Below are 26,235 nucleotides of genomic sequence, written 5' to 3' on the forward strand. Positions count from 1 at the left end.
TCACCTGTTGCTCATCAGTCTGTTATCCAGATGTGCTACTTGTTTGTATCCCCTGATACCTTACCGGTTCTAGTTCCTGTTATTAATTCCCGATGTCTGCTGATCCTTCTTCGGATTATGTGAGCTCAAAAGTAAATCCAAATGAACATTGAGAAGGAAACGTATGATCTCTCAGTACGGGAGGAAAAACATTGTACAGTACAGCCGATAGATCAGCAAGTGGTGCAGTTACTAGTTTTATTTCTTTAGGCAGTGATGATTTATTTATTTATGTGGACTTTTTATTACCTTCTTATTTATAGGTAGGTAATCAGGTGTGTTAGTTCTTAAATCAAGTTGATGTTGCATATTACTTTTTCCCATGTTCTGTTTTTCCCATGGCTGAGCTGCTGATAGATTTGAGAAATACTGACGTTAACAAAAGTAGTATCCCATTGATTTGGCAATATTTTCCAATTAGGTTTATAACCTCAAACTAGATTGTGTTTCCAGCCAATAATTCTGTGGATTGGAGGCGCTAACCGTCTTGTCATGGTTCTTTGCTTTGTGATACAGTCTGAGCCGAGTTTGTTTCTAAGGCCATTGTTCAGACATAAAGCTGAGAGAAGATAAAAGTCAATAATGTAATTTGCTGCTCCCTTGTTTCACCTTTCACAAGCTCACTCAATTAGAACATGGATCAGCAAACTCCAACTGGGACCTCCGATGCAGATTCCTCTCTGGGCTTTCATAGTCGGAAAAGCGAATCTCCCTGGATTTGGATGTGTTCAATCATTAATTAGAAGCCTTATATCTCAGACAGGAGAGCTGAATGTTGATGAACGTTGTTCGCACCTGTCTGCAGCTTGTATGTTTTTTATGCTGTTCCTGGTTGAAAAGCATTATAATCTCTCTTCACCTTAAGGCGGTTTACATTCTGCTAGTTGCTGATTCATAACATTTTTCATTAAATTTAAAGCAAAAAGATTGGGAGCCCTCTAGAGTGTGTTATTGATGATTGTATCATCAGTCAGTGTTTCTCTTGGATTAATTATTGTTTTAGTTCCAGACATGCTTTTTTTCACAAAGATCCATCTTCTAATAGCAGTGACTCCTGCTTGACAGCTTGGGTGTGTTTGTGTATCTCTATTCAGAGATACACAAACACACACAAGGCTCTAATGGCATCAGTTTGCAGGTTGGATTGCTGTACGATGTCAACAAACCAACACGACTAGTCTGTGCCTGTGAATAGAGACAGACTTTGTTAGAGAATCGAGCTCCATGGAAAGAGCATGTTTGGGACTTAAACAAAACTGAAACCGAGAGACGCTGACTGAACAGATGCAATTAACACCAACACACCAGAGGCTCCAAAAAAAGGCAACTTTTTGAACTGAACAAACCACAAGACACAATCACTTCATGGTGGGATTGATCAAGTGTGTTGAAGTGTCAAAGTAGGATTGTGTTAAAATACCTTTGATGGTGAAAGTGTGTGCCGTTATCCCCTGTTCATATAACAACCATTAAACAGCCCTGTCTCTCTCTGTGATGTCAGGCTTCTCGACCTAATTTGTGGGCAGTCTGAACATCCATAAACATCCATTAACAATCTGTGGGCAAGTTGGCCTACACAGTAGAAGTGATGAAATATATTTATATTTAACGTCCATCCAGTATCCACACATCACTGTACAGACACTCTACATCACCAAATATGAATCTGTATTTTTCACCAATCATTTCACGAATGTAACTTAGGCTGTTTAGGCTGTTACCCAATTCCATACAACCTTGTATTTCATTTCTATACATATTTAAGCTCTTTCCTACTTTTTTTTCCTGGCAGAGGGAGATATGGCGTCATATTCACTGCCTGCACAGCTCGATAAGCCCAGTGGAAGTGACACAGCTCCTTTACAGAAATAGAGTGCAACACTTTTGGACTTTGGAATTTAATGTTGGAGAAACTATTCTCTCAAATTGAATTCTAAGTGGTTGGTTGAAGTATTATGGAGGCTGGAAATGAATTTCTCTTCTGGGAAAGGTCAAAAAAGAATACTGTGTGAAGTGGCGTGTGGATGTTGCTGAGGTTGCTGAGGAAGGAAACTACAGTATTTTTATTTTTAGAATAAATTCCTAACTTTGGACAGTACAAATTGTAAACGTAGTGCAACCTCTCCCACTACCAGGGTAGGTTGTAACACAGCCTGGGGTAAATTGTAACAGTAGGATTGAACCCACCACAAATATGCATCTATTTATTGTGCATGTGCCAACACTAAAGCATCTTCCTGTGTTTCACTAAGATAAAACAGAACTCATTACTGATGGCTAAATGGAGAACAGCGTCAGTTGTGTGGATCCTAACATTAGAAGAGCTTTACTAAAGAACAGAAGAGAGATTATCAATAATTGGACTGCACTGTATTGTGCTTTATCATTCTCTTGATCTCTTTCTCTCTCTCTCTCTCTCTCCCTCGTCTCTGTCTTGCAGGCTATTTCCTAATGCATGACTTTTTGTGTGTATTGCCTTGCATGTCTTTTTTTGTACCTTTGTATAGTCCCTATTGCACACCCAGCCATTTGTGGAGAGGGAATTCTCTTAGAATTGCCTCTTCCAAGGTTTCTTCCTTTTTTCTTATCCATCAAGGATTTCTCTGGAGTTTTTCCTCATCTTGCTAGAGAGCTTTGGGTGCTGTCGGGAATTTTCCTGTTGTTGTGGGTCTGTAAAGTCCTTTGAGACATTGTATCTGATATTAGGCTATGTATTCTGATAACTATCGATGGTAACCAAATATGAATGGAAACCTTCAGTGAAAAATTCCAAGAAAACAATTAATAAAACAGCAAACATGCACACTGTGTTTCAATTAAATGCTAAAACATTACATTACGATCATTTGGCAGACGCTTTTATCCAAAGCGACTCACATTACAATACCCCCCTTCGCAGAGGGGGGAACAATTGAGAGTTCTGTGCCTTGCTCAGGGTCACCTCGGCAGGGACTCGAACTGGCGACCCTCCAGTTCCCAAGCGGAAGCTCTACCCACTGAAGCCACTGCCTCCCAACCTCCTGACATGAACTTGAGCGTGTGTGTATCTGCGTTATGGTTACATTCTGCAAATCCATCCATGACCAGGATCAAGGTGTGCCGTGTGTGTGTGTGTGTTTGAAGCAGGCTTCAATAGTCCTGGTAGAAGGTCTCACAGGTGCAGCACATTAACATTAAAGAACCTCCCAGCTTCTGTCTGCAGACTCCTGAGAGGAGCTCAGCAACCAGAGGTGGAGTGGTGGAACACGAGTCATCATATTTGCATTGGGGTCTATTGGGGCCCCCCTAAGGAAGTGCAATACATGTTTTTGTGTTATGTGTTCATCTAAAGTGGTTCTGGACCAGGTTCCAGACCTCTGACGTTAACCCAAGCCCCTACATGACTAACAACATTTGCCTGAATTTCGTTAGAAATTAATATTCATGGTCTTGCTCTTCCTCGTCGTCCTCGTCCACCACCATTGTCAGAAACAGGTGTGAGCAATTATGAGTGGTTTTGTGTAAATGAGGACACCTATGTTGTAGTTATGAACATTTGCTGCCTGTGCAAAATGTATTATATGAATGAGGATGTGTTTAGAGTTTTGTAAAAAAAAAAAAAAAAAGAGAGAGAGAGAGCTGATGGGATTTGCAAATGGTGTCTAACTACTTGAACATGTTTCAGGTTTTGTCAATTCAGCAATTCGGAAAAACTGTAAAGCAAAACTTGTGTTTAACTGCACACATAACTGTTTTCATAAAGGTGGAAGAGTTTTGTTCATTTGTCGCAGAGGAGTCTCTTTTAGTTTTGGTTTTAGTTGGAGCAGGCCTAATGAGCTGGAGGTTTTATTGGAATGTTTAATGAAAATGTTATTCTCTGTTTGCTCCTTTGCTTTTATAGCCATCTGACTTTACTGAGAGAAGAGCTCAACAAATGTAGTTGCTATTAATAGCATCATTACTTTTTGTTTCTATTATTATGACATCCAAACAGTCCAGAAATTGTAATTGCTTAGTGAAAAGAAAATGTTGCTCTGTGCATATTGTCTGTGTTTGTTTGTCATCTAGATTTATATCATCATTTCATATTGGATCATTTTGATCTAATTTTGGTTCTCATTGGTGCCACAGCTTTCCCGTCACCTTCTGTCTCAGCAGATGTCAGTGATTTTGGCCAGATGATAGACTCTGGTTGTTCAGCCACTCTGCTGCCTCTGGCCTTTCCAGGCTCAGCGCTCAGGCTGCACATAATGATGTGTCACTAATAGTTGTGGTCAGAGTGATGATCTTTTGTCGTTACCATGGCCTGCTGTCTCTGATGATGCAACACACTACCAGGGTGCAATAAAGTCACCAGGTAACAGTGGAAAAATGGAAGTGTGATCGTTCTGAACATTTATATCAGCCATTTGACTCGATCAAGGGATTCAGACTCTTTTTTTCCCCTTTTAATCTAACATATTTACTCAAATTTACATCATTCTGGAACTTATTCTAACAAGTACATCACCCTCGATATGCAACTATGGATGTGTAAGAGTGATGTCATGTACCTGGGTGTCAAAGTCCTCTCTGAGCCACACTCCATGACATGATGTGGGACTCCTTCATGTTGAGGAAATTGAAGACACCTGGCACCGGGCTCACAAGATCCATTTATATTATCACCAATACTGAGTTGGATGGAAATCTCCCAAGACTCTATCACAGTTTCAGTTTGCCATCTGGACAAAGCCAGCATCAACCTGACCTCTGGATGGAATCTAGTGCAATGAATGACAAAAGGACTCAAGTATATCATACACATATATAAATCACATAACTATTCTTGTAACAAGCCAAGAAAATCAATTATTATCGCTTTCTTTTTTGCTTTACTTCTTTCAGAAAGGATCACTATTTGTTTTATTATTATTTATACTTTTAAATGTTCTTATGTTAGAAATGATTCGCAATTTTATCGATTGAATTTCTGTTTGTGATTTTTTTTCAATTCTCCAAAACAAGAACAAAAATGTAGTAAGAATTTGATGTCTTGCCAATTAAAGATGGTGTTTAAGCCACATTCAATGAAAGTTATAATGGTTAAGTAAAGATTAACCTTTTTATTTCAGCTTTCAAATCTCTTTTTATGAAATAGACGTTAATGTTCACACAGTGAGCTAATTTGTTTGTCCGTTTTGATGCAAAAACAACCTTTTCATGCATTACACTCAGATCTCCTCTCCTGTCAGAGGCAAAACTTCATTCTGGTTTCTGATTTCAGCCACTTCAAGCAGATTTAAGTTGCAAACATTGATCCTGACAGGAGTGGACACATGCGTACATGCAGCCAGAGGAGCAATGACAAATGAGCACATTTATTCTCTCCAAGTAGAAGCACAGACTGAGGACAGACTGAAACAGAAACACTGTTTGTCATGTCACTTTGGTCAAATCTTGTATTTACCTGCTTTGTTGTGTCAGTGAAACGTAAACCCACACAAACCCTCATTAAAAGGCACATTTACAGCACATTTCATAGCAATTATTAACATTTCAACTCGCTGCGTCACTCATTCACTTTTTGCAGGTCCTTCATACTCACAGCGTCCTGAATCAGAGCTTAGCCTCCCTTTCAAAGAAAAACAACCAAAATGCTATTAGACTTCAGAGTTTATTCATTGTGTCTCAGTTGTAATTATGTCCACAAATGTTCCTATTAACGAGTGAAGGGTGACAGGATCAATCTTGGACTCCGTTGAGGATTTTTTGTCTTTTGCACAATGCACTGTAGAGTTTAACTGCCAGTTTGCAATTATAGAGACATTTCAGAGGAGACAGACATTAATGAAGATGAGATTCACTGAACTTAACCGCAGAGTGTGTGTGTGTGTGTGCGTGCGTGCGTGCGTGCGTGCGTGCGTGCGTGCGTGCGTGAGTGCGTGCGTGCGTGCGTGCGTGCGTGCGTGCATGCGTGCGTGTTATTCAAGCTGACTGCTTTCACGTATGAATTTCTGTCTGAGGAAAAGGTCAAAGTGCGCCTGTGCCTCAGATTCATTTTTTGGACTTCGATCCTTGACGGTCGCAATGAAGGAACACCTGCACGAGAATGTCTAAGAGGTGAGCCTGAGATGACCGAAGTCACCACGGAAACATAAGAGCTCTCGGAGTGGAGTTCTCACAAATCTCATCATGGGAGATCTATCTGCTAATGGTCTGGGAGAAACCAACTGCCTTTGGGTAAAGAGGTTTGATCCCTCAGTGATCCAAACGTCTGCTGCCTGGCTCGAGTGTCCTTGAGCAGCAACAGCTAGATGACGGTTCGCTGCTTATATGACTCAGAGAAGAGACAGACCAGAAAGCAATACAGGTAAAGATGCACTTGATTCACCTGTAGACACAAAGGTTGTCTAAGCTGCTGTGTGTAGATTCTTCAGTCTCCTCCAGCTTTAGTTTGTTTGGTTTGTGACAACAGTGAGCAGCGTTGTGTTAAAATCATCTTGTTTAGGGATTTTAGAAATATTGAAGGTTAGATATCAAAATAACAACCTCTAGTGCTCATTTAATCATTTTGAATATAACTATAATACACTTCATAACCTGACCAAAGCAATGTGTACCTTTAAGAAAGATATTCAGATATTCAGACTTTGAAATTATGTTGACATTTCTCATTTCTATCTGCTTTTTTATTGCAGTGTGTGAAATGAGCTTCTGTCCTTTAGATATTGATGATTTCTTGTATATGTGAGTCCTGATGTTCCCAAGTGAGATAAGAAATACTTACAAGATAACCTTGTAAAATGTCAGAGATATAAACATCTAAGCACGTCACACTTATGGACCCAACAGGCCATGGAAGTGACCTCATCATCCAAGTCATGGGAGAAGGAAACTTTCACAGAGAATCTTTGGCGATGGTCGGAGCATCAAGCACTTTAGTTTCATCCTTAACCCCAGAGGAAGCTTTGTAGCTGCAGGCACAGAGCCAACAAAGAGGTAATTTTCAAAGTAAATTACAGTCAAAATCCTTTAGATATGATAAAAAGTGGTTTCAAGCTTTTTTTCTGTAGATCCTCTCCTGTTGCTGTGTGTGTCTCTGCCTTTGGAGCCTGCAGACTTCAGCTCAGATAACCTCACACCATTTTGTGGCATGTGCAGTTCGCCTGATCAGTAATTGCCATGTTGCCTGCAAGCAAGGCATTAACCAGGATTTGCTCAAAGATTGACAAAGGATGAGAAAATGCAACCATACAAGAGTGCAGCGGAGCAATTTAAGAGAGAATTTATCCTTGTCAAGTGGTTCAGAGAGGACAGGAAATGTTTCACAACCTTTCTGAGACAGTTTTTATTGTTGCCATAAAGCTTCCTGACATGGTGCCAACCCAAAGATGCCTTTTATAGCAGTTTATATGTAAGGCTAATAACTATTTACGGTTAGTTAAAAGTCTTGATGCTGTCATTTCATCTCTTTGCAGCAGAGGGCAGCAATGGTGTGTGTATAGGTGTGTGTGGGCGTGTGTGTATGCAGTTGTGCGCTGGGATTCTCAGTCAGCAGTTCAGCTGTGAGAGATCTTAAGGGTCTTTGTGTGACCTGAGGGGTGGTGCTTCAGGTGTGTGTGTGAGAGAGAGAGAGAGAGAGAGAGAGAGGATATTGACAAATGTAGAACACACATTTTGTACTAAATGGTATTAAACCTCTGCTGCTACACCACAAATACAGGAGGTCCTCATTTAGTCCATGTAGGTCCAGGAAGTTCCTAACTGAGGACATGATGCAATAGTTAGGGGGTGATACAGTCTTTCAAAGTTCAGACTGCATGGCCTATAAACAAGACTCATTTATGTTAGGCGTTTATGTCATTGAGCAGCTTTGTGAAGTATAACATTGAAATTGCCATGCCTCTTCATGACCACAAGGGGTCACAACTGTGAGAGATAGGACAAATGTTGATTAAAATATTCAGTATTCTAATCAAAATATGAAGGAGACATATTCAACACTGTGTTTTCTGCCTGGTGGTGCTCTGAGTCTGGTACATGAAAATCATAATTCTCTTGACATGTTTCATTAGAAATAAGTCCATGAGAAAATTGTTCACATGTGTGAAATGTTCGCAGAACATTTTACATGTGGGGAAAATTGTTTTAGGCTGTGTTGGAGTGTAAAGAGTAATTCTTCTTGTTTGGCGCAGACTGACTATTTGGACTGTGTTAGGGTGAGTACAGCAAACACACATTCGATTTGAAAGTCTGGGTGGAAGGTCCTTTTGTCCATCGTGACACCTTCAGAGTAATGAATGTGACTTTCAAAGAAACTCTCTCACACACATGCAGGCACACACACATTTACACTCACTTCAGGTGCTGGGCTCAGGCTGGTACTTGTCTCATGCCTCTTCACAGGCTGCCACTAACCATAGCTCAGCATGCTTAACCTTTAACCTTCACTACCCAGCACTGCCCCCTTAACACACACACACAGGCCTCCTTACTGAATGATGACTTTCCAACATGTCTTCAGCGCGCACATACACACAACCCCACATGCTCTTTGCCTCAGGGAGGTCAACAGGTGCTGGCAGAAGCTTGATTTTAGTATGAACCTTGGCTGTCATAATATATCTTGACCAGCAGGGCGCAGTAGCAGATTTGCACGTTTGAGTGTACGAGTGTGTATGTGTGCATGTGTGAAGTGGAAAGAATTTAGCTTGCCCCTGGCAATGTGTGTGTTCCTGATTCAGAAAATTGAACATGTGAACATCTGTGAATATGTGTTTATGTTTCAATCCGTCTGTCCGCTGTGTGAGTGTGTCCAAGCTATTGCTGAACACATGTGCCGAGTGCCTGAGGAGAAGAGAAGAGAAGAGAAGAGAAGAGAAGAGAAGAGAAGAGAAGAGAAGAGAAGAGAAGAAGAGAAAAGGAGGACAGAAAAAAAGAGAAAGATGAAGTCGGGTCAGTCTGGCACATGGTCCATGTAGTTACAGATACAATTGTGCCAAAGTGAGAAGAAGGGAAAAAAAAGGAGCGAGGAAAAATTGAGATATCATATAAAAGAGGATGGGGGAATAATAGGAGAAGTTGGTTTGATGCGGCATCCAAACGTAACGCACAGGTATTTGACCAACAAACATATTTTTATTGTCTCCACGCCTTTCAATAAATACAAAATACAAACCAGCTTCATATTCATAAACAACACTGATAGAAATCCATAAAATATTACTTAATACTGAATGAAAACAGTCATCGGAGCATTAGACTGACTTTCCTGATGAAACGCTGATCGTCCTCATACAAACATTCTTGCATAGGATTCATACTAATAGTTTGTTGCTAAGAAACAAAGAAAAGGTTGCAGACTGGGTGAGGAGGCACAGAAGGATTATTCGCAGTACGTTTACTGTGTTGTATATCTGTACTGCTGATTAGCTCTTTACCAGTAAGACACACACACACACACACACACACACACACACACCCTAACACTCATACACGCATACACACACATTTAAGCAATACTTTCGCCACTCTGGAGCATGGACAGCAAGCTAAGGCGTAACTTCACACAGAAGCCCTGTCAGTGAAATCAGTGAGATAGAAAGTATGCAAAGTCTAACTACAACCCCGGATGAGCGAGATGTCTTTCAGCACCAAACAAGGAAACGTGGGGGTCATATATTTACAAGTGTACATTTCCTGTTGGGCTGCAATGAATAAAAAAATGGGGGTAATGTCGACCAAAATGGAAGCCGTGAAGCAGAAGGCAGCATGTTTGTAAGGTCTGGTTGGTCTTCTTCAGACCTTCAGAGCCCGTCAGTCTTTGGTAAAAATAAATGATTTGTCCTGCTTTGCTGCTCTCAATTGTTCCATTACAATCCTGAAGCACGGGCGTGTGTGAGGCGAGCAGGGGTGTGTGGAAGGCAGAGAGAGACCCAGTGTGCAGCTCTGGGTTTGATCCTTCCAGGTGTGGATAGGGTGAGACGAGGGGGGGGGAGTTTGCTTTGTGGTTGTAGAGGTGGGCTCCTACACATCAGTGTCTCCCGGTTTTCCTTTTGTCTGGAGTCTTTGTCGTCGGGTCTTCATCCTCTTTCACATCTGTGGGAAACAGAATCAAATACAGTTTCTTAACTTGTGTTTTATGTTCAGATGTTGATATGCTGATTCATTTCTGTTCCATTTCTCATTTCCCTAAGCATTAAGTGCTTCCTTCAGAATGTTTTTCATATTAGGAATATCAGGAATGCTCTATGACAGCACGTCACTAGCAGACATGATCACATAAAAAAGACCATATAAGTCATATTGGTCAATCTGGTCGATACATAACAATCTCCCATAGGCCGTCTGCTCCGCTGAATGGAGCTGCAGCTGCACATGAGGTTCCCATTGTACAGCAGCGACTCTTAAAACACAGCCCGGAGGAATGTCGTCTCTTTTCAAACAAAAGCAAAGTGGTGTCGTTAAAAGAAAAGATGTTAACAAACGTTTCACGCAGGTACAAATTGAAAGTAGTAGCAGCAGCAGGCCAGAACGCAAAGACGAGTTTGAAGCACAGCGTGGCTTTGTTTCCGAGGCAGGTGTGCGTGTGCGTGTGCGTGTGCGTGTGCGTGTGTGTATGTGCACGCGGTTTCATTGCTCACCAACACAATCAGAACAGCATTCTCCCTCTCTGCGGGTGGTGTTGGTGCAGGTCAGGACTGGACACTGCTTCCTCTGACACTTGGTCACACCGTGCTGCAGGGAGCGAGAGAGCAGGGAGGGAAGGTGACAGACAGAGGCCAAGGAAAACAAAACAAAGTGGGAGAAATATAAGAAGCCACATTAGAAAAGGATATCACTGTGTGCATTAAACAATATTAATGTTACGTGTTCTATTAAGCTGTTAAGTAGACAAGTTTGTAATTGTTTGCCCCCAAATGACCATAATGATAAACTCAGATTGATATGATGTGGAATAGCTTTCCCCTAATAATACTCACGTCACACCAGCAGTTGATGCACTTCATCTCCCCGACCAGTGGTACTCGGGGGTGCCAGTTGTCGCTGTTCTGGTAATAGCTCTTGCCAAATTTGCAGTGTCTGGGGCTGTCGGCTTGCATCATGTCTGCGTGCTCCAGGCCTGCTGGGCTCGCCTCCTCCTCCGGACACTCTTTGCAGCAGTCGGAGGGGTTACGCCTCACAGGGTGACTACAGGTCAGCATCGGACAGGTAACCTTCTCACAGTGCACCTCTCCCGTCGAGCCCTGTGGATACAGTGCAGCATTAGCATTGGCTATTCCGAACATGGAGCGGTTTCCAACATCTATCGGGAAAAAGATGTAGCGCTTTTTCGACAAATTGTGTAACAGTGTGAACATTCGGTGAGGCAGAATTGATGGGAAGGTCTGTTTCTTTAGTCTTGTACATGATAAATGATCCATGGAAGGCATTTGGAGAGCAAAGCCAGGCAGACGTGAGGGGGTTTATTGATGATTATTTACCTTGCAAGTGCAGACAGCACACTTAATGTAGCCAAAGGGTGGTACAAAGGGATGCCACGTGGTCCCTGGGGCATGCATCTTCTGGTCTCCTTCAAAGTAACAGCCTGGAGGCAGAATGGGGAACAAGAGGACAGAAGTTCACTGGGGATAAAGTTTCGGCAAGAAAATCCATGAGTCATTCAGATTGAATGTGTGTTTGAAGGCCGAAAGAACAGACAGAAAAACAGCCCAAAGAAATGCTGGAGATATATGAAAAAGTAAAAGAGAGAAAGGATAGGAAAATAAAGAGCGGCCCTTAGACAGGACTCGAAAGAGGGGGTACCTACCTTCAGGATGTTCCTGGGGCTCCGGGGCTTTCATGGGCTTGGGCTCCTTCCTCTCTGCACAGGAAAATGAAAAGGATTATTTTTCAACTTTATGATTGCAATGCGGAGCACCTTGGAACTTCACCAAAAGGCATAAAGTTTACATGAAGCCAGGGACTAAACTGAAATGACATGTATATATCTCTCATGGTCAAGCAGCCTGTAGCTCACCGTCACAGATGGGGCAACACTTGTTCTCAGGTTGGATGGTTCGCGTGCAGGTCAGCACCGGGCAGATGACTGGATCACAGATCACAGTGCGCTTCTAAGGAAGAAATATAATAGGAATATAATAGGAATCAGAACAGAGGATAAGGTAAGATACTATTTATTCCTTCCCTGCATTGCAAACATGTTTGACTACCACTTTTAGCCTGATTCACTTTAATAAGTTTCATATAATAACACTCCTTTTTTCATCCTTTCGTCTACCAAAAAGTCTTATTGAGCGTTAGTTAATCAGGACTTTACCTGACAGCTGCAGGAGAAACATCTGTCATAATTGGGGGTCCAGTGGGAGCCGTGAGCCTGGTGCTGGTTTTCAAAGAAGCATGTATTGGGGTCTTTCTTCAACTCCTCTGGGTCCTTAACAAACAGGTCATCAAACTCGCCCTCCTCCATCTCCATATCTCCCCGAGTCCCAAACTCACAGTTATTTGGCACACGGACCTAGAAAGAGAACAGGAATGATTAACACAGAAAAGGATGTATGGGGGTGGAGGAGTGAAGGTGGGATGAAAGAAGCCAAAATAAAGAGTTGGGGTGCATTAGTGATTTGTTAGCCTGACTTCACTTGAGGCCGGTGTCATATCAACTTAATTCTTGGTGAATAGAGCACTCTGCGTGTTTTCCCTTCTGTGCCCCCGGCAGATGGCTGTTTATGTGTTGGAACTGTGCGCTATTAAGCAGCTGGACCCTACTGGTAATGGTATATCTGCGTGTGTGTGAGATGCCTGTTACTACATGGCAGCATCAACAGCCTGTGTGTGCGAGTATGTGTGTGTGTGTGTGTCTGAACCCCAATAAACTTTCACCAATATCTCTGCGGACAGACAGCACCTGCTAGTAAAAAGTGTGTGGGCTATCTTGTGCTAAGTGAGCAATCAAACAGGCACATAAACACACAGGTGGTAAATAAGACCCAAGGGGCTTTTCTTGTACCTATCTTTATATTTTGTACTTCAGTGTGATTGGGATAACGAAAAAGCGGAATCACACTCATGGCCAATTTTACAAATATAAAGTAATATAACTGGGAATTTAAGGCATTTGATTGTCTCAGTACTCGCGTCACAGAAACACTTTTTCTATTATCATCCACTTTTTCTTAAAAATAAAACAATTGTTGGACCTTGTTGTTGTGATAATAGATTGTAATGGAGTGTTCGGCTTGCTCATTTTATTGTGCTATGGTTGTAAAATTCTTGTCTTGTACAACAGTAAAACAGATGTGTGTTCACATGTAAGCTCACTATACTGTAGTAGTAAAATCACTCAGGCCTGTTCTCTGTTGCTGTGGTGGTGGGGACTGCACTCAATGGAATTCAAGGTTTTGTATGTAAACAATATTAATCATTTTGTAACTCTCACAAATGTGACACATTTTGCAAACAGCATTGGCTCTCTCATCAGAGCATAAACCCCATAAAATGAAAAGATCAAATCAAGCTACGAGCTCCATACCCGTCCTCTGATCTCTCCTCGGGGGTTCAGCTTGGTGCTGACCTGGATGAAGGCCGTTCCTCGGTCCATGTGTTGCAGTAATTCAACACTGATGTCCTTTAACACTCCGTGAGCCTGGAGGAGAGCAGAAGGAATCATAAATGTGTGTGCGCAATGTGAGTGTGGATGTTTTTGACATAGTTGAATTGTATTTGTAGTTTATATATACATATGCATACTGATGTACCTGTGAACCATAGAATCCAGTCAGTAACCTCCTGTGTGTGGTGCTGCTGTCTTCCATCTCACCAATCTCAGCCAGTCCATGTAGGTGAGCATTCACTGTGAGGTCATCACTTTTGCTCAGGCCCGCCACCACAATCTCATAATGAAGATGACACTGTTTGTCCACTGACACCCAGGCATGCCCGGAGGCTCCGGTTCCCACTGGTGGGGACACAAAGTGGCCAGCCAGGAGGACTGGGAGCTCTGGAGAACAAAGGGTTAAAATAAATGTGAGACCATAAGAAGCAAGTGAGATGAACCCTGACAGTCATGCTGGATTCTGATATCATAAACTTCATTTATTCCTCCATTTTACCGTGTCTGGGTGCCTCCAGGCCACTGTAGAGCAGCGCCTTGATCTGCCCTCTCAGCTCGCCATCCTGATTGTGTGTCGTAGCCACATTGATGAAAAGCTCGTTCTGGAGCAGCATGTGAATGTGACGTGCCTCCAGCCGACTCCAGCTCCCAGTTGCCTGCCCTGTGGCCCCGCTGTACTCCGGCGTGAGGTCATAGAGCACAGAACGCTTGTTTCGCCGCCGTGGCTTCAGCTCAATGGTGAGGCCGACAACATCACTGGTAAGACCTGAAACCTGGACCTGAAGGGATTGAAGGATGGAGGGATGTTAATCCATAACCATTCATGTTTGTGGTGGCTTGGTTTAGGATGAGATAGGATTAATTTAATGCCAACAAAAGGGAAAGGTTTACATTCAATGTCAAGTCTGCATAAGACTTGTTAACTGTTCAGAACTTCATATATGATCCTAAAGGGAGAAACTGCTTCATAATGTTGTTTACTTGAGATTCTATTGTAGTAGCCAAGGAGTTTGTCTTTTTGTATTTTCAAAGGGGTTGCTTGGCAAGAACGGAATGTCTGTGATCCTCATGTTTACCGCTGTTTACCTCACAGTGAAGTCTGTGTGCCTCAAATCAACAGAACTGCAAATGACAGTCATTAAAGCTGTAATCCACAACTTTCCACATGTTGTCACTCAATCACATATTTCTTTGTTGAACAAAACTGCTTTTAATCATCTTCCTAAATATTGCCCATCTCTGTCAGACTCTCAGTCTCATGCTTGTCTGCTTTCATCACTTCCCAACACTTACTGCAACTCCATTTTTGGCTTCCCAGTTACAGTTCTATTCAAAAGCTGAGCTGCCCGGTGACTGACTCATACCAGGAAATCTGCCCACATCATTCCGGGTCTCGACCAATTACACTGGCTTCCTTCGACTGCTCACATTCAATTCAAACTACTCATATAACTTACAAAGTAAACAGTAGAACGCAATAACTTGACTAAACTCAAGACTCTTCTAGAGTCTTTTACAAGACTTTTACACTTCTCACCCAAGTGTCATCTCTGTATTAATGTTTTTATCAAATGGTTTACCCTATCCAGATTGTCAGTTTTTGTAAACATTGTAGTTATTGTGTGACATTATTTTTAATTACGTATGTCCCCAAGAGTCTTACAAATAACATTCCCACTCTGAACAATGGGCAAATCCATACCTGATAGTCCAGTGTTCCATTGTCATGTAGATTGAAGATGGCTGAGCCCACACCTCCTGTCTTTCCTGGGGTCAGTGCATCACCACTGGACATAACACTCTGCATGGCTGGGCACAGGAAGACAGATTGATATCAAAATCCACTTTATAGCACATTCACTTATCTAAAGCCATCAAATCTCCCTGAGGAACTTCCCTCCCTTAAACCAAAGTAGAGCCTAACAGCATGCAAGATGAGGCAATGCTTTCTGTCATGTTCAAAGTTGCTGATTGGTTGATGGGGGGGAGAAGAAGGGAGCACATTACATTCCCTTACATTCTATAATCACACACACACACACACACACAAACACACACACACACACATGGACGTGTCACTTTCACCTACAAAGTGTCACTGAGGGGACAGATTCAATTGAACCACTAATCAGGAGACATGTTTATGTATGTGTGTGTGAGAGGTTATTGGGCCCAAATCAGACAAATTGGTCTGGTGCTCTGGAACAGAGCTCTCACACATACACATACACACACACACACACACACACACACAGACACACACACACACACACACACACACACACACACACACACACACACACACACACACACACACACGCACACACACACACACACACACACACAAAACCCACCCAAGGTTAAACCTTAGAATGAGGTAAGCCTTGATGAATGCAGCGGGCTAAAAGAGATTGAGCTGGGGAACTGAGCGGACAGGAGGGAATGAGTAACAGAGAAAGATGGGAAAACTGCAGGCATGTTTTTAAAAAATGACAGGGAGACAGAAAAGGGCAAGAAGAAAAAGGAAGCCAACCAGACACACGCAATATGACAGGAGACGACAGGATCAACACATGAAGAGAGAGAGAGAGAGAGAGAGAGAGAGAGAGAGAGAGGAGAGAGAGGGAGAGAGAGGGAGAGAGAGAAAGAGAGAGAGAAAGGCAAAGAAAAGGAGTCAGAGAGGGGAAAGAGTGTCGAGTTTGAATTCTTCGAACATAACGTCAAGCTGTTAATCACAGCAGTGGAACACCGGCATGGAGAGTCAGGTCCAGCAGACTGTGACTTTGGCAGTGCCAGTGTGTGTGTGTGTGTGCGTCTGTGTGTGTGTGTGGGTGTGGGTGTGTGTGTGTGTGTGTTTGCGCATGAATAATAGTGTATAAAGTGACTTTTCACAGTGCAGACACCTTTATGTTCAAAGGTCACGTTTAATGTGCCCTATTAAAAGAATGTGTGTTTTCAAAGTTTCAATGACTGGCCAGTCCATAACATACTTCTGTCTCTGGCTGTTTCACACACACAAGACACACATACAGTCTAATGGAAGGTCAGATGGTTTTGTGATAAGTGATAAGATGGGAAAAGAGAAAGAGAGAATGAGCATTTAAAGAGGAGTAACAGGAGGATAAAAACAGCCACAAACGTACAAGATGAATTACAACACAGGACACACTCCTAGCAACCTCTGTGTTTTGCTCACAGAGTTGAACTCACTGTAACAATGTGAAACGTGAGAGGAGTCCAAAAGTAGAACATTTAACTTCACCAGGATAAACAGTTTGATTGATTGATCTGCATAAAGAGGACAGAGACACTTACTATCACAAGATTTCCTGCCGGTGATGAAACCAGAGATTAGTTTGGGATCCTGAACCCTTGTAGCCACGGCGATCTCCAGCTGACCGCGGGATAACCAGAACAGTTCCCGACTGTTGAGGTCTGTCAGCACCTCCGCAAAGTCCGGATCCTACGCAGAATAAAATAGTTAGAAGCTCTCTGTGGGTCAACGGCTTTGTGTATGCAAAAGTCTGCTGTGCGTATAAACAAATACTTTTAGAATACCAAAAATGAAAATGTCACATTAAGCAGTTGAAATCGTGTGGACACAATGTTGTTACAATACTGACATTTTACCAGAGCGCAAAACCACAACTGAAGCAGAAGAAAGACAGACTGGTTATTTGTTGTGAGCCTAACTTGACTGTGTATTGGAAACTCCAGTTCCCAATACACAGTGAGGATCTGAACAGTGAGAGAAAACCAGACGCCGAACGCTAAATTCACCTGAATATGAAATACGTTTAGCAAGCATTCAGCCCACTCACACTCAAACCCTTAGCCAAACTCCGGCTCATGTCATGTTAACATGCTACATGAGTTAAAGGATGATTCCAGCTATTTTACTATCAGCTGTGAATGAAGAAACACCTGCTTTGACATGCAGAGGTACAATGTGTGAGAGTTTCAATGTATAGAGGAGAGAGCAGGGGCAGTTTCCCTGCCCGGTGTGCTCCAGTATTGAATTACCCTTTAATATGACAGATGGACAAGTGTGTTGAATAAAAGTTACTTTTACGACCTCGGGGCCTCAGTTCAAAATAAATACATGTGCCGTAAATCCATTGCCAGGAAGGAGCCAGAGAAGAGAAGGACCAAGCATGGAGATTTAAATGTGGAGAATGACTGGACAGAAAAAGGAGATGTAACTAATATACAAAGGGATATTGAGTTCCTGTGTAAAACAATGGGAGCACAACAGCTTTACAGCGTGAATTCCCACTGCAGACTGTGGGCATTAAGGGATTCAATGTTCAGATAAAACAAATTGTGTTGTAAATGGTCATGCTTAAGAAGAGCCGAAAAATGCTGAGATTACCAATTGTGTTATTTGGATGCCAAACATACTTTAAGTTAATGAGTCAGCGGTTTCAGCTTTAGCGTCTGGCTGGAGGACATTGTCACAGGTCATGCTGTTGTTGCTCGGCACAAACTTTTCACTTAATTTTCACGGATGGTCTCTCTCGCCGCTAGGCCCATCGCGCAATTCCTGGCAGAATTAAAAACAGACCCGCCTTTCATCACTCCTCCTCCCTCTTGCTCTCCCTCCTTCCTCCCTCCATCCATCTCAGCCCACAGACCGCTAACCACTGACATGTGTGAGGAGTGTGTACGAGTCCATCCTCTCCATTGCCCTCTCTCCCTCCTCTGTGTCTCTCATCCCTCGCTCACATCTGTCTCCTGCAGAGCCTCCTCTCTGCACTTTCTCTCATCTCTTGTTTTCCTTTCACTCTTCCTCTGCATACATTTTTCTTGTCGTGTCTCCGGGTAGTTAGCTGTGATCAGAGTGGCGGCAATAACAGTCTTAGGATGTGGGGACCAAACCACATCCGTCTCCAGGAGAGGGGGGATCAGGAGTGTAAGTGTGTTGCTGTGTCATCTGTTCCCAACCACCAACACGTCTCCCAAGTCACAATTTCCTTTTTGGCCTGTACCTGATAACACTTTTATCTAAAACATCCCATTTTTTTATGCTGAAATCATGGATTTTAATTATTTTGATTATTGAATCCCTTTTTGACAAGTCCCTGTCGCCAGCCAAGTGTTGGAAATGTTACTGAATTGTTTCCTTTACTAAAACATCAAAAACCATGATCCTAGAACCGTGACACATCCAGAACCATGACATCACCCCTACAGAACATTGGTCTGTATTCACCTTTGAAAATTCATATCGGCCTTGTTGGTCGAACCCCAGACCCTCATCAATGTGTGTTATTACTTACATGAGCGGTGATGTTGGCGTGGATTTCTCTGAGGACGTGTTGGCGGTACAGCAGCTGGACCTGGATGGGCACCAGGGGAGAGTCTGAGGAGTGAGATAAAGTGAGAAAGAGAGAAATGGGAATGAGTTTGTCCGTCATCATCTCTTGCTTTTCAGTGCTTTGACTTTTATTTTTCCAGGGAAGATTAATTCAGCAGCTGCAAAGACAGCGCATCATTCACTCTCTTCCCTCTCTCCATTCTTTTGTCTCTGGCGCTGTTCTTACCTTGGTGTTTGTGTTTTACGAGGCCTTGCAGAATCAGGATGAAGTGCAGGTTGTTCTCTGTGTCACTCAATGTTAACATGGCGATGCCTCCCATGCCTGAATTCTCCTCCGCCGATGTAAGCGTGGAACTGAATGTTTCTGTGCACACACACATACATACACTCACATATTGAGCAATCTGCATCCTTGCCTATACAAATACATTTCAGTGAGGGTTGCCGGTTCGAGTCCCTGCCGAGGTGCCCCTGAGCAAGGCACCGAACCCTCAAGTGCTCCCCCCTCTGCGAAGGGTGGTAATATAATGTAATGTAAGTCGCTTTGGATAAAAGCGTCCGCCAAATAATCGTTTTTTCTTTTTTTTTTTAAAACAAAGCCCACGCTTTTTATCTACATTAATCCTTTAAGATTACGTGAAGTCCAGTGCTTTGTAAATACTGAAACGACACAACCCAAACAAAACAAACACAAGCAGGCTTCCACTAAGTAAAATGACTCAACAGTAACCAACACATATGATATATAGACGCATACCTGCAAAAAGTGCCCTGTGTTTGATAATTTTTCCCTCCACTTCTTCTCTTCTGCCCGTCGATGTGGTCATGCTGATGCGCATCTGCTCCGTCTGCAGCTGTCGTAGCATTGGCTTTGCCAGGTTCTTCCACACTCCACAGATCTGAGCAGACATACAGACAGTGGAATGGTCACACTGGAGATAAGGTTGAAGTACTTATTCCATATTTCTCTCTTGTTGAGACAGACGTGCACAGGACTGCTCACACAAACACACGTACGCATCCAAACACACGCACACAGACAACACAAGCACATCTGGTAACTACATCAAACTGCAATTCTCAAGTTGAAGCTGCACTCTCAACCCCTGGCCACAAACCGTTCAACACAAAACCACTGGGTCCCTCTGAGAGATGAGAGAGGAAATGTGGCAGTCTGCCGGCACCTCATAACTTAGGAGTTCAGGGTTAATCTCGTTTTTAATTAGCGATTCTCTCTGTCTCTTTGCTTTGCAGTGATGTAACATGTGAACAATTCTCCTTTCAAAAATCTCCTCCTTTTCATTCTGCTCTTCTCTTTCAACCTCTGGTGTTTGACACTGACATTTGTCTAAAGGGCAATTTTTCCAGAGCCTATATTTAGAGAGCTCATGCATGCTGAATGATGCGATTAGTCTTCTGCTGAATTAAAATGAGGAGATGTGTGCGGTTTGGCATGAAAAGAGGAACACAGCAAGGTATTTCAGCCAGGTCCTGGGTCACCATGTGGACACACACACACACCTACTACATTAAAATATTAAGTTGAGGATATATGATTAAATATTATTCAAAAACCTGGTTATCAACCTAACATGATGACATTTTCTTATGAGGTGACCGGGGCTGAAGAACCTGCTTGCTGTGGATCTCAGAAACTGTACAAGCTACAGATACTAAACCCAGCAGGTAGGTTCAAAGGCTCGCCCACTACAAAGGCAATTAAAACTACATCAACTGACCACATGATGGCACTATAACAAACGTGTTTTGTTCAATAAATGCATTTGAAACAAATTGTAACTATAAAGCAGCTGCATCCAACAGTGAGTGAATTTAAATAATCATGGTTTTGTTTTGTGTGTTGATGTTTACTCCAATCATACCTCATAAGTGAGGTTTATAAAGAGGCAATGAGGCATAAGGGTGTGTGTGTGTGTGTCTGTGTGTGTTTATTATTGCAGAATGACCTATGAGAAAAGAAGTCAGAGTTTGAATGTAGAGTCATGGAGTGCAGGCATTCATCACAGAGGTACTTAATCTCGCTCTCAGCCTCAGGAGGTGTACACACACACACACACACACACACACACACACACACACACACACACACACACACACACACACACACACACACACACACACACACACACACACACACACACACACACACACACACACACACACACACACACACACACACACACACACAAACACACACACACACACAGAGAAACAAAAGCAATGCTAACAGAAGTCACATGACAGGTGGTCGATTAATGTGATGTCTTACCATGTCTGACTGTCCTTTAGGGACCCTGTACTCAAAAGCAGCTGTCCCATCTGAATCCAGGAAGACTATTCTGTTCGGACGGTCCATTCTAGAAAGATGTGAAAGTTTAAGAATTGCATTATAGTAATGCACAGTATTTTGTAAAACATAGTTGTCCATTTGCTTCTCTTCTGGCTGATATATTGCTGGAGTTTCTTGGCAGTGCATATTGATACTTTACTACTACTATTATTTGGACACTTGGGCTGCTAGTGGCAGAGTGTGTACGTGTATGCCCACATGTGTGTTACCTCTGGAATGTAATAGAGAAGGCCAGGCTAGTTCTGGTGAGAGAGAAGCGCGCTCTAGCAACACCGCTGGAACTGGGCAGCCATGACTCTGTCACCCCTGTCAACACTGCTACAAAGTCTGCAATAGAAGAGATGGAAGAAGTTAAGTACTTTTTCACACTAACTACAATAAGCATTCCTGTTCATATTCTTCTTTGCCTTGGAGTCCTGAACTCAAGACTTTGCAGCACGCTTACTTCATACTTGATTTGTTCTTGTAATTCTATTCAGGCCTAACATCTGCCTATGTGTGGTCCTCCTCACCTGTGCGGCTCTCCCCAGGCCCCATGTCTTCAGAGCTCAGGTAGGAGCGATCGTTGTAAGATTTGTGGAGGTCGTCATTCTTGTACTTGTCCTGGCCTTTCTCATTGAAATACTCAAAGGTGTCCACCACGGAATCGGTCTGTCTGCTGTTGTCCCCAGCTGTAGAAAGACAAAATGTTAGATAAAGGGGAAACAGTGAAGCGTTTAAAAAGGTTTTTGACCTTTTATATATTCTTATATGAACTGTTAAACTTTGGATGCTGGTAACATTACATGTAACTGGAATATAACTTTTACAAGATTTTGAATGAATATAAATAATAGCATATATCAATATTATTAATGCGGTAATACTTCTGTAATCATTTAGGCTCTTAAGTGAACCCACGCAGTTCAAAATACTCTTTCTCACATTGTTTTCCAAAGACCGGTGCACAGATGAGGCTAAACCCTTAGCTGCCCTCCTGCTTCATGTCATTTTGTTTTGAATACAGATGCAGAGTGTGAAATGGATGACCATGGGGAGTCAAAGGGGGAGAAGGCAATAGTGACTAATCAGGGCAAGAAAGGCCAGATAGCACAGAAGAAACACAGTAGATGATGAGAAGACAGTGGAAAGAAAAGGATAAAAGATTTTTCTGTCATATCACATATTTCTGTCGTTCTCTCTCTCTCTCTTTCCGTCTTGTTGCTCTCCCCCCTCTCTCTTTCTGTACCCCCCCTCCCCCTCCTCTCTCTCTCTCTCTGCCAGCCCCCCACACAGCACTAAGTAAACAGGGTAGTCGTTGGAGCTGAAGGGTAAAAAATGAATTGAGAGTGACAGCGGTGTGCAGTCTCAACAATGACCTGCTGTTCAACACAACTGAAGAGTCCTGATGTAATGTAGAGTAGTCTTCTGAGGCTAGTACATGCATGCACACATATACGCACACATGCAGGGGTGCTACATGTACAGTCAAAGACACACACACTGTCTGACTGAGCTTAAGAACACATCGGCTCTTACTCACCTACACTTTATTTCTCCAGGGCTGTTCTCTTCAGGGCATGACTGTCTGGTTACTTTCTTTGTATCTCAATTTACAGCACACACACACACACACAACGTGTATGTCTGAAATCTCATCATTCCTCTCTCATTCCCTCACTCCTTTACTCCACTGAGCATGCTCTAAGGTTTCTGGGTAATGTCACTCTCACTTCTCCCTACTCTGCACTTCTGTATCCTCAGGTGCACTGGCCATTACACACAGACACATACTAGGTCACACATAATACACACCATGTTCCATCACTTTCACAAACATACTTGTTGCAACAGTGCCAAGGCTAAGACAAACACACTCAACCTTTTCCTTAAAATTTGACCACAACACACAAAAAGACCTGGGTCTGTCCAGTTCACACACACACACACACACACACACACACACACACACGTACACACACACACACACACAGACACACACTCCTCAGTGTTGTCCCAGTGATGGAGGCCATAGCGCCTTTACCTTTACTTTCCATTCCATTACCAGACATACAGGGTAGAAAAACACCAGATCTGCTGAATAACAGCCGAGCACCAAGACCCACCCTGTGTGTGTGTGTTTGTTAAGGCACGCAAGTGTGTGTATGTGCAGGGGAGCACTGATTTTCTAATAACATGGAATTGTGTGTGCAGCAGTGTGTAAACAGAGTAAGTGGCAATGTGTGAATAAGGATAAATAGATAGGTAGTACTTTAAGTTACAACTGGTTAGAGAAAATGTGTTTAATTGAACCAGTTGAATGGAAAATCAAATGAAAACTGTTGATTATGTCAGCTAACAAACAGGGCTAAATAAAGAAACTATAGAAATGAGAAGGCAGTGAAAGGGAGACCAAATAAATAGAAAGGTGTAATTTCTTAAAAGGACTAAAAGACAGAATGATCCATTTTCCCTTTTACCCAATAATTGACACAGTGCTTTACATAATACAATACCCATAATGCAATATTAGGTTAGTTATCAGGAGCAAATTGTGAAAAAGCCAAAAACGCTGGCCATCAATAATGTCCTCACTTTGTAGCAGTGTGTGTGTGTCAGTTACCTTTAGGACAAGTTCTACAGCAGTGTCCTGGCAGGAGGATGGGATCTTCACACTCAGGCTCTGGGCAGTCCTGCTTGATGTTCTTACAGTTTACCCTTCCAAAGACTTTGCCACGGCGACTCTTTTGCTGAAAAAGACCAAAGAATAGATCGAACAGTTGATGTATAGTTCAGCTATTGTGAATACACATAGGGGTTGCATTTTTCTCTGGGGATGTTGAACTGAGACCTCCAGAAATAAAAAACATGCCCAGTCACTTTGTACCAATTCTTTCATGTCGTGGACATTTTGTACAGTCATTAGAGAAACAGCAAAGTCCCACAAGCTACATTCATACAGTGGAGATGTGTGTAGCTCCAGTTTTACACCACGCAAGCCTTCCATTGTATAAATCACACAGAAAAATTAGAGCATCAGATTAAGGCTGCAGAATTTAAGGCTTTAGTGAGCAGCTGTCCATCACTCTCCTTGTTTGACAAAGTTGTACAGTACCACAGTGACCAGAATAAGCTGATAAATCCAGACCAAACTTACCGGTTCGCAGAAACACTGGACACAGTGCATGACCCCAAAAGGCTCCCCTAGATCTGGGTGCCATGTGTCCTCCAAGGAATAGAATGCACCTCCAAATGAACATCCTGTAATACAAACATTATCATTATCTTTAAATTGTCTGAATAGAGAAATAAAACTGCAGGGCCAAGAATTGTTTCAGACAGCAGAATGAATGTGCAATGTGTGCCATTTTACATTTGATTTTCATATTTAACAACAAATAAATCCTAGCTCATTGCCCAGACATGCTGGCGGGAACTAAAAACTTGCTGCATGCCTCATAAGTTTCGGGACTCAACCTTGCATCCTGCCTCATTTAAATGATGCATGAGCAGGCATGAGGGACATTCAATTTTCCGCTGAAAGATTAGGAGAAATTTCCAGAAAAATGTATAAAGCGGAACTCTCTGCCAAACCATAATGACAGCAATTTAAGAAATAAAACAAAATGTAGAAGCAGATTGTGTCATTGCTACAGCTTGGTCAAACTCACACTCATTCTGGAATAACACAAACACGGTATAGGTTTATATTTAAGGAAAATGACACACTGTTGATACTAACGGAGATTAAAAGATGCATTTAATACTTTAAATCTGGTACTGCGTAGCACATACTGCACTATATTCGCTACAACAGGAGTATTATAGTTATTCCGAGTTAGGATGGGTGTCTGACCAACCTGGCATATAATCAGGGAGGAGTGTGTGTGTAAGTACAAACACCAATCGTGATGGCTGGTGGTTTGCCTTCACACTGCTACCAACCTGGTTCGCATTATTCTTTCATTAAAGTGACTACACTTTAAACTGTTCAGTCGAGTTAAAGGAAGCCAGAACGAGAGCCTGCCCCCCTCTCTCTCTTTCTGTTGCAGCCAGGGCTTGTAATGGAAAGTCGATTGATTACAGTTTCCAAATTAGGATTAAAGAGGTCGGTTAACGCGGAGTTCCCAGATTTTTAACTCTAGTGTAGTTACCTTGTAAAAAACAGCGAGGAGCTTTGTATGAAGGGACACGCACACACACACGGACATCAAATGGCATCCAGTGCGGTCATGACTAAGATGTTTGCTGCGAGTTTACGCATGAAGTAACCATAATAAGACCTAGCGCAATGAGGAACATTAGAAAGAAGCAGGGGAAGGGACGAAAATATGGAGAGCAATGAAAGTAAAACAAGTGGGAGCATATTTAAACCAACTTTTAAGTCTAGTTTGAGCATTTTTAACAGGGCTGCTTCTACCTGAGTACGTCCAACCTGGCTTAATATCGAAGAAAACGACTGCAACACACCGGAGTTTAGTTGAAATATATTTCTAGTTACAATAACGACGCTGGGCGAAGTCGGAAAATGTCTTAACGTCTAAGAAAACTAAATTGTAACGTTCATTTAGAGGAGTGTGTGTGTGAGAGGGTGTGAGTGTGTGTTTGTTTGCTTACCTGCCAAGCCTTTGGAGGGCAGCGGTTCCCTCTCTGACTGGATGGGCAGAGCGGGAGACTTGAGGCGCGAGGCGGCGACTCCTCCGCTGTGCAGCCACGCGCAGCTCACGGCGCACAGCAAGAAGCAGAGCGCGCGGTGGAGCTGCATCCCAAACCTTGACGGTGTAAACCTCCGAGATAAAGACGACTAGCTTTTACCAAATAAGGAGCAAATGTCCTCCTAACGCTCGCAACCGCGCCCTCTAAAATAGAATAAAATCTCCTCCTTATGTCCGAGTGTCCGGTGTCATGAGCTGGAAGTCCCACCTGCTTTTAAATCGTCCGAGTCTCCCCGAGCAG

The 26,235-nt window shown here is 42.7% G+C and overlaps 1 protein-coding gene across 1 annotated transcript; it reads right to left on the minus strand.

Moving 5' to 3' along the window:
* Nucleotides 1–9,126: 9,126 nt before the first annotated feature.
* On the minus strand, nt 9,127–26,234 carry chrd (chordin). The gene is made up of 21 exons (XM_076141743.1): nt 25,897–26,234; nt 24,437–24,540; nt 23,903–24,029; nt 21,813–21,971; nt 21,510–21,627; nt 21,220–21,307; nt 19,687–19,828; nt 19,156–19,293; nt 18,892–18,974; nt 16,928–17,075; nt 15,315–15,421; nt 14,112–14,391; nt 13,758–13,999; nt 13,532–13,645; nt 12,320–12,517; nt 12,020–12,113; nt 11,810–11,863; nt 11,484–11,587; nt 10,983–11,246; nt 10,644–10,737; nt 9,127–10,098 (listed from the first exon to the last, which is right to left on the minus strand). The coding sequence occupies exons 1-21, from the start codon at nt 26,042–26,044 to the stop codon at nt 10,034–10,036; spliced, it is 2,871 nt and encodes a 956-aa protein (XP_075997858.1). The 5' UTR covers nt 26,045–26,234; the 3' UTR covers nt 9,127–10,033.
* Between the last annotated feature and the right edge of the window lies 1 nt (nt 26,235).

This window comes from Genypterus blacodes, unplaced genomic scaffold (assembly GCF_046128005.1).
Source record: "Genypterus blacodes isolate CSIRO-AG114 ecotype Tasmania unplaced genomic scaffold, CSIRO-AGI_Gbla_v1 ptg000003l_1, whole genome shotgun sequence".
NCBI classification, from domain to species: domain Eukaryota; kingdom Metazoa; phylum Chordata; class Actinopteri; order Ophidiiformes; family Ophidiidae; genus Genypterus; species Genypterus blacodes.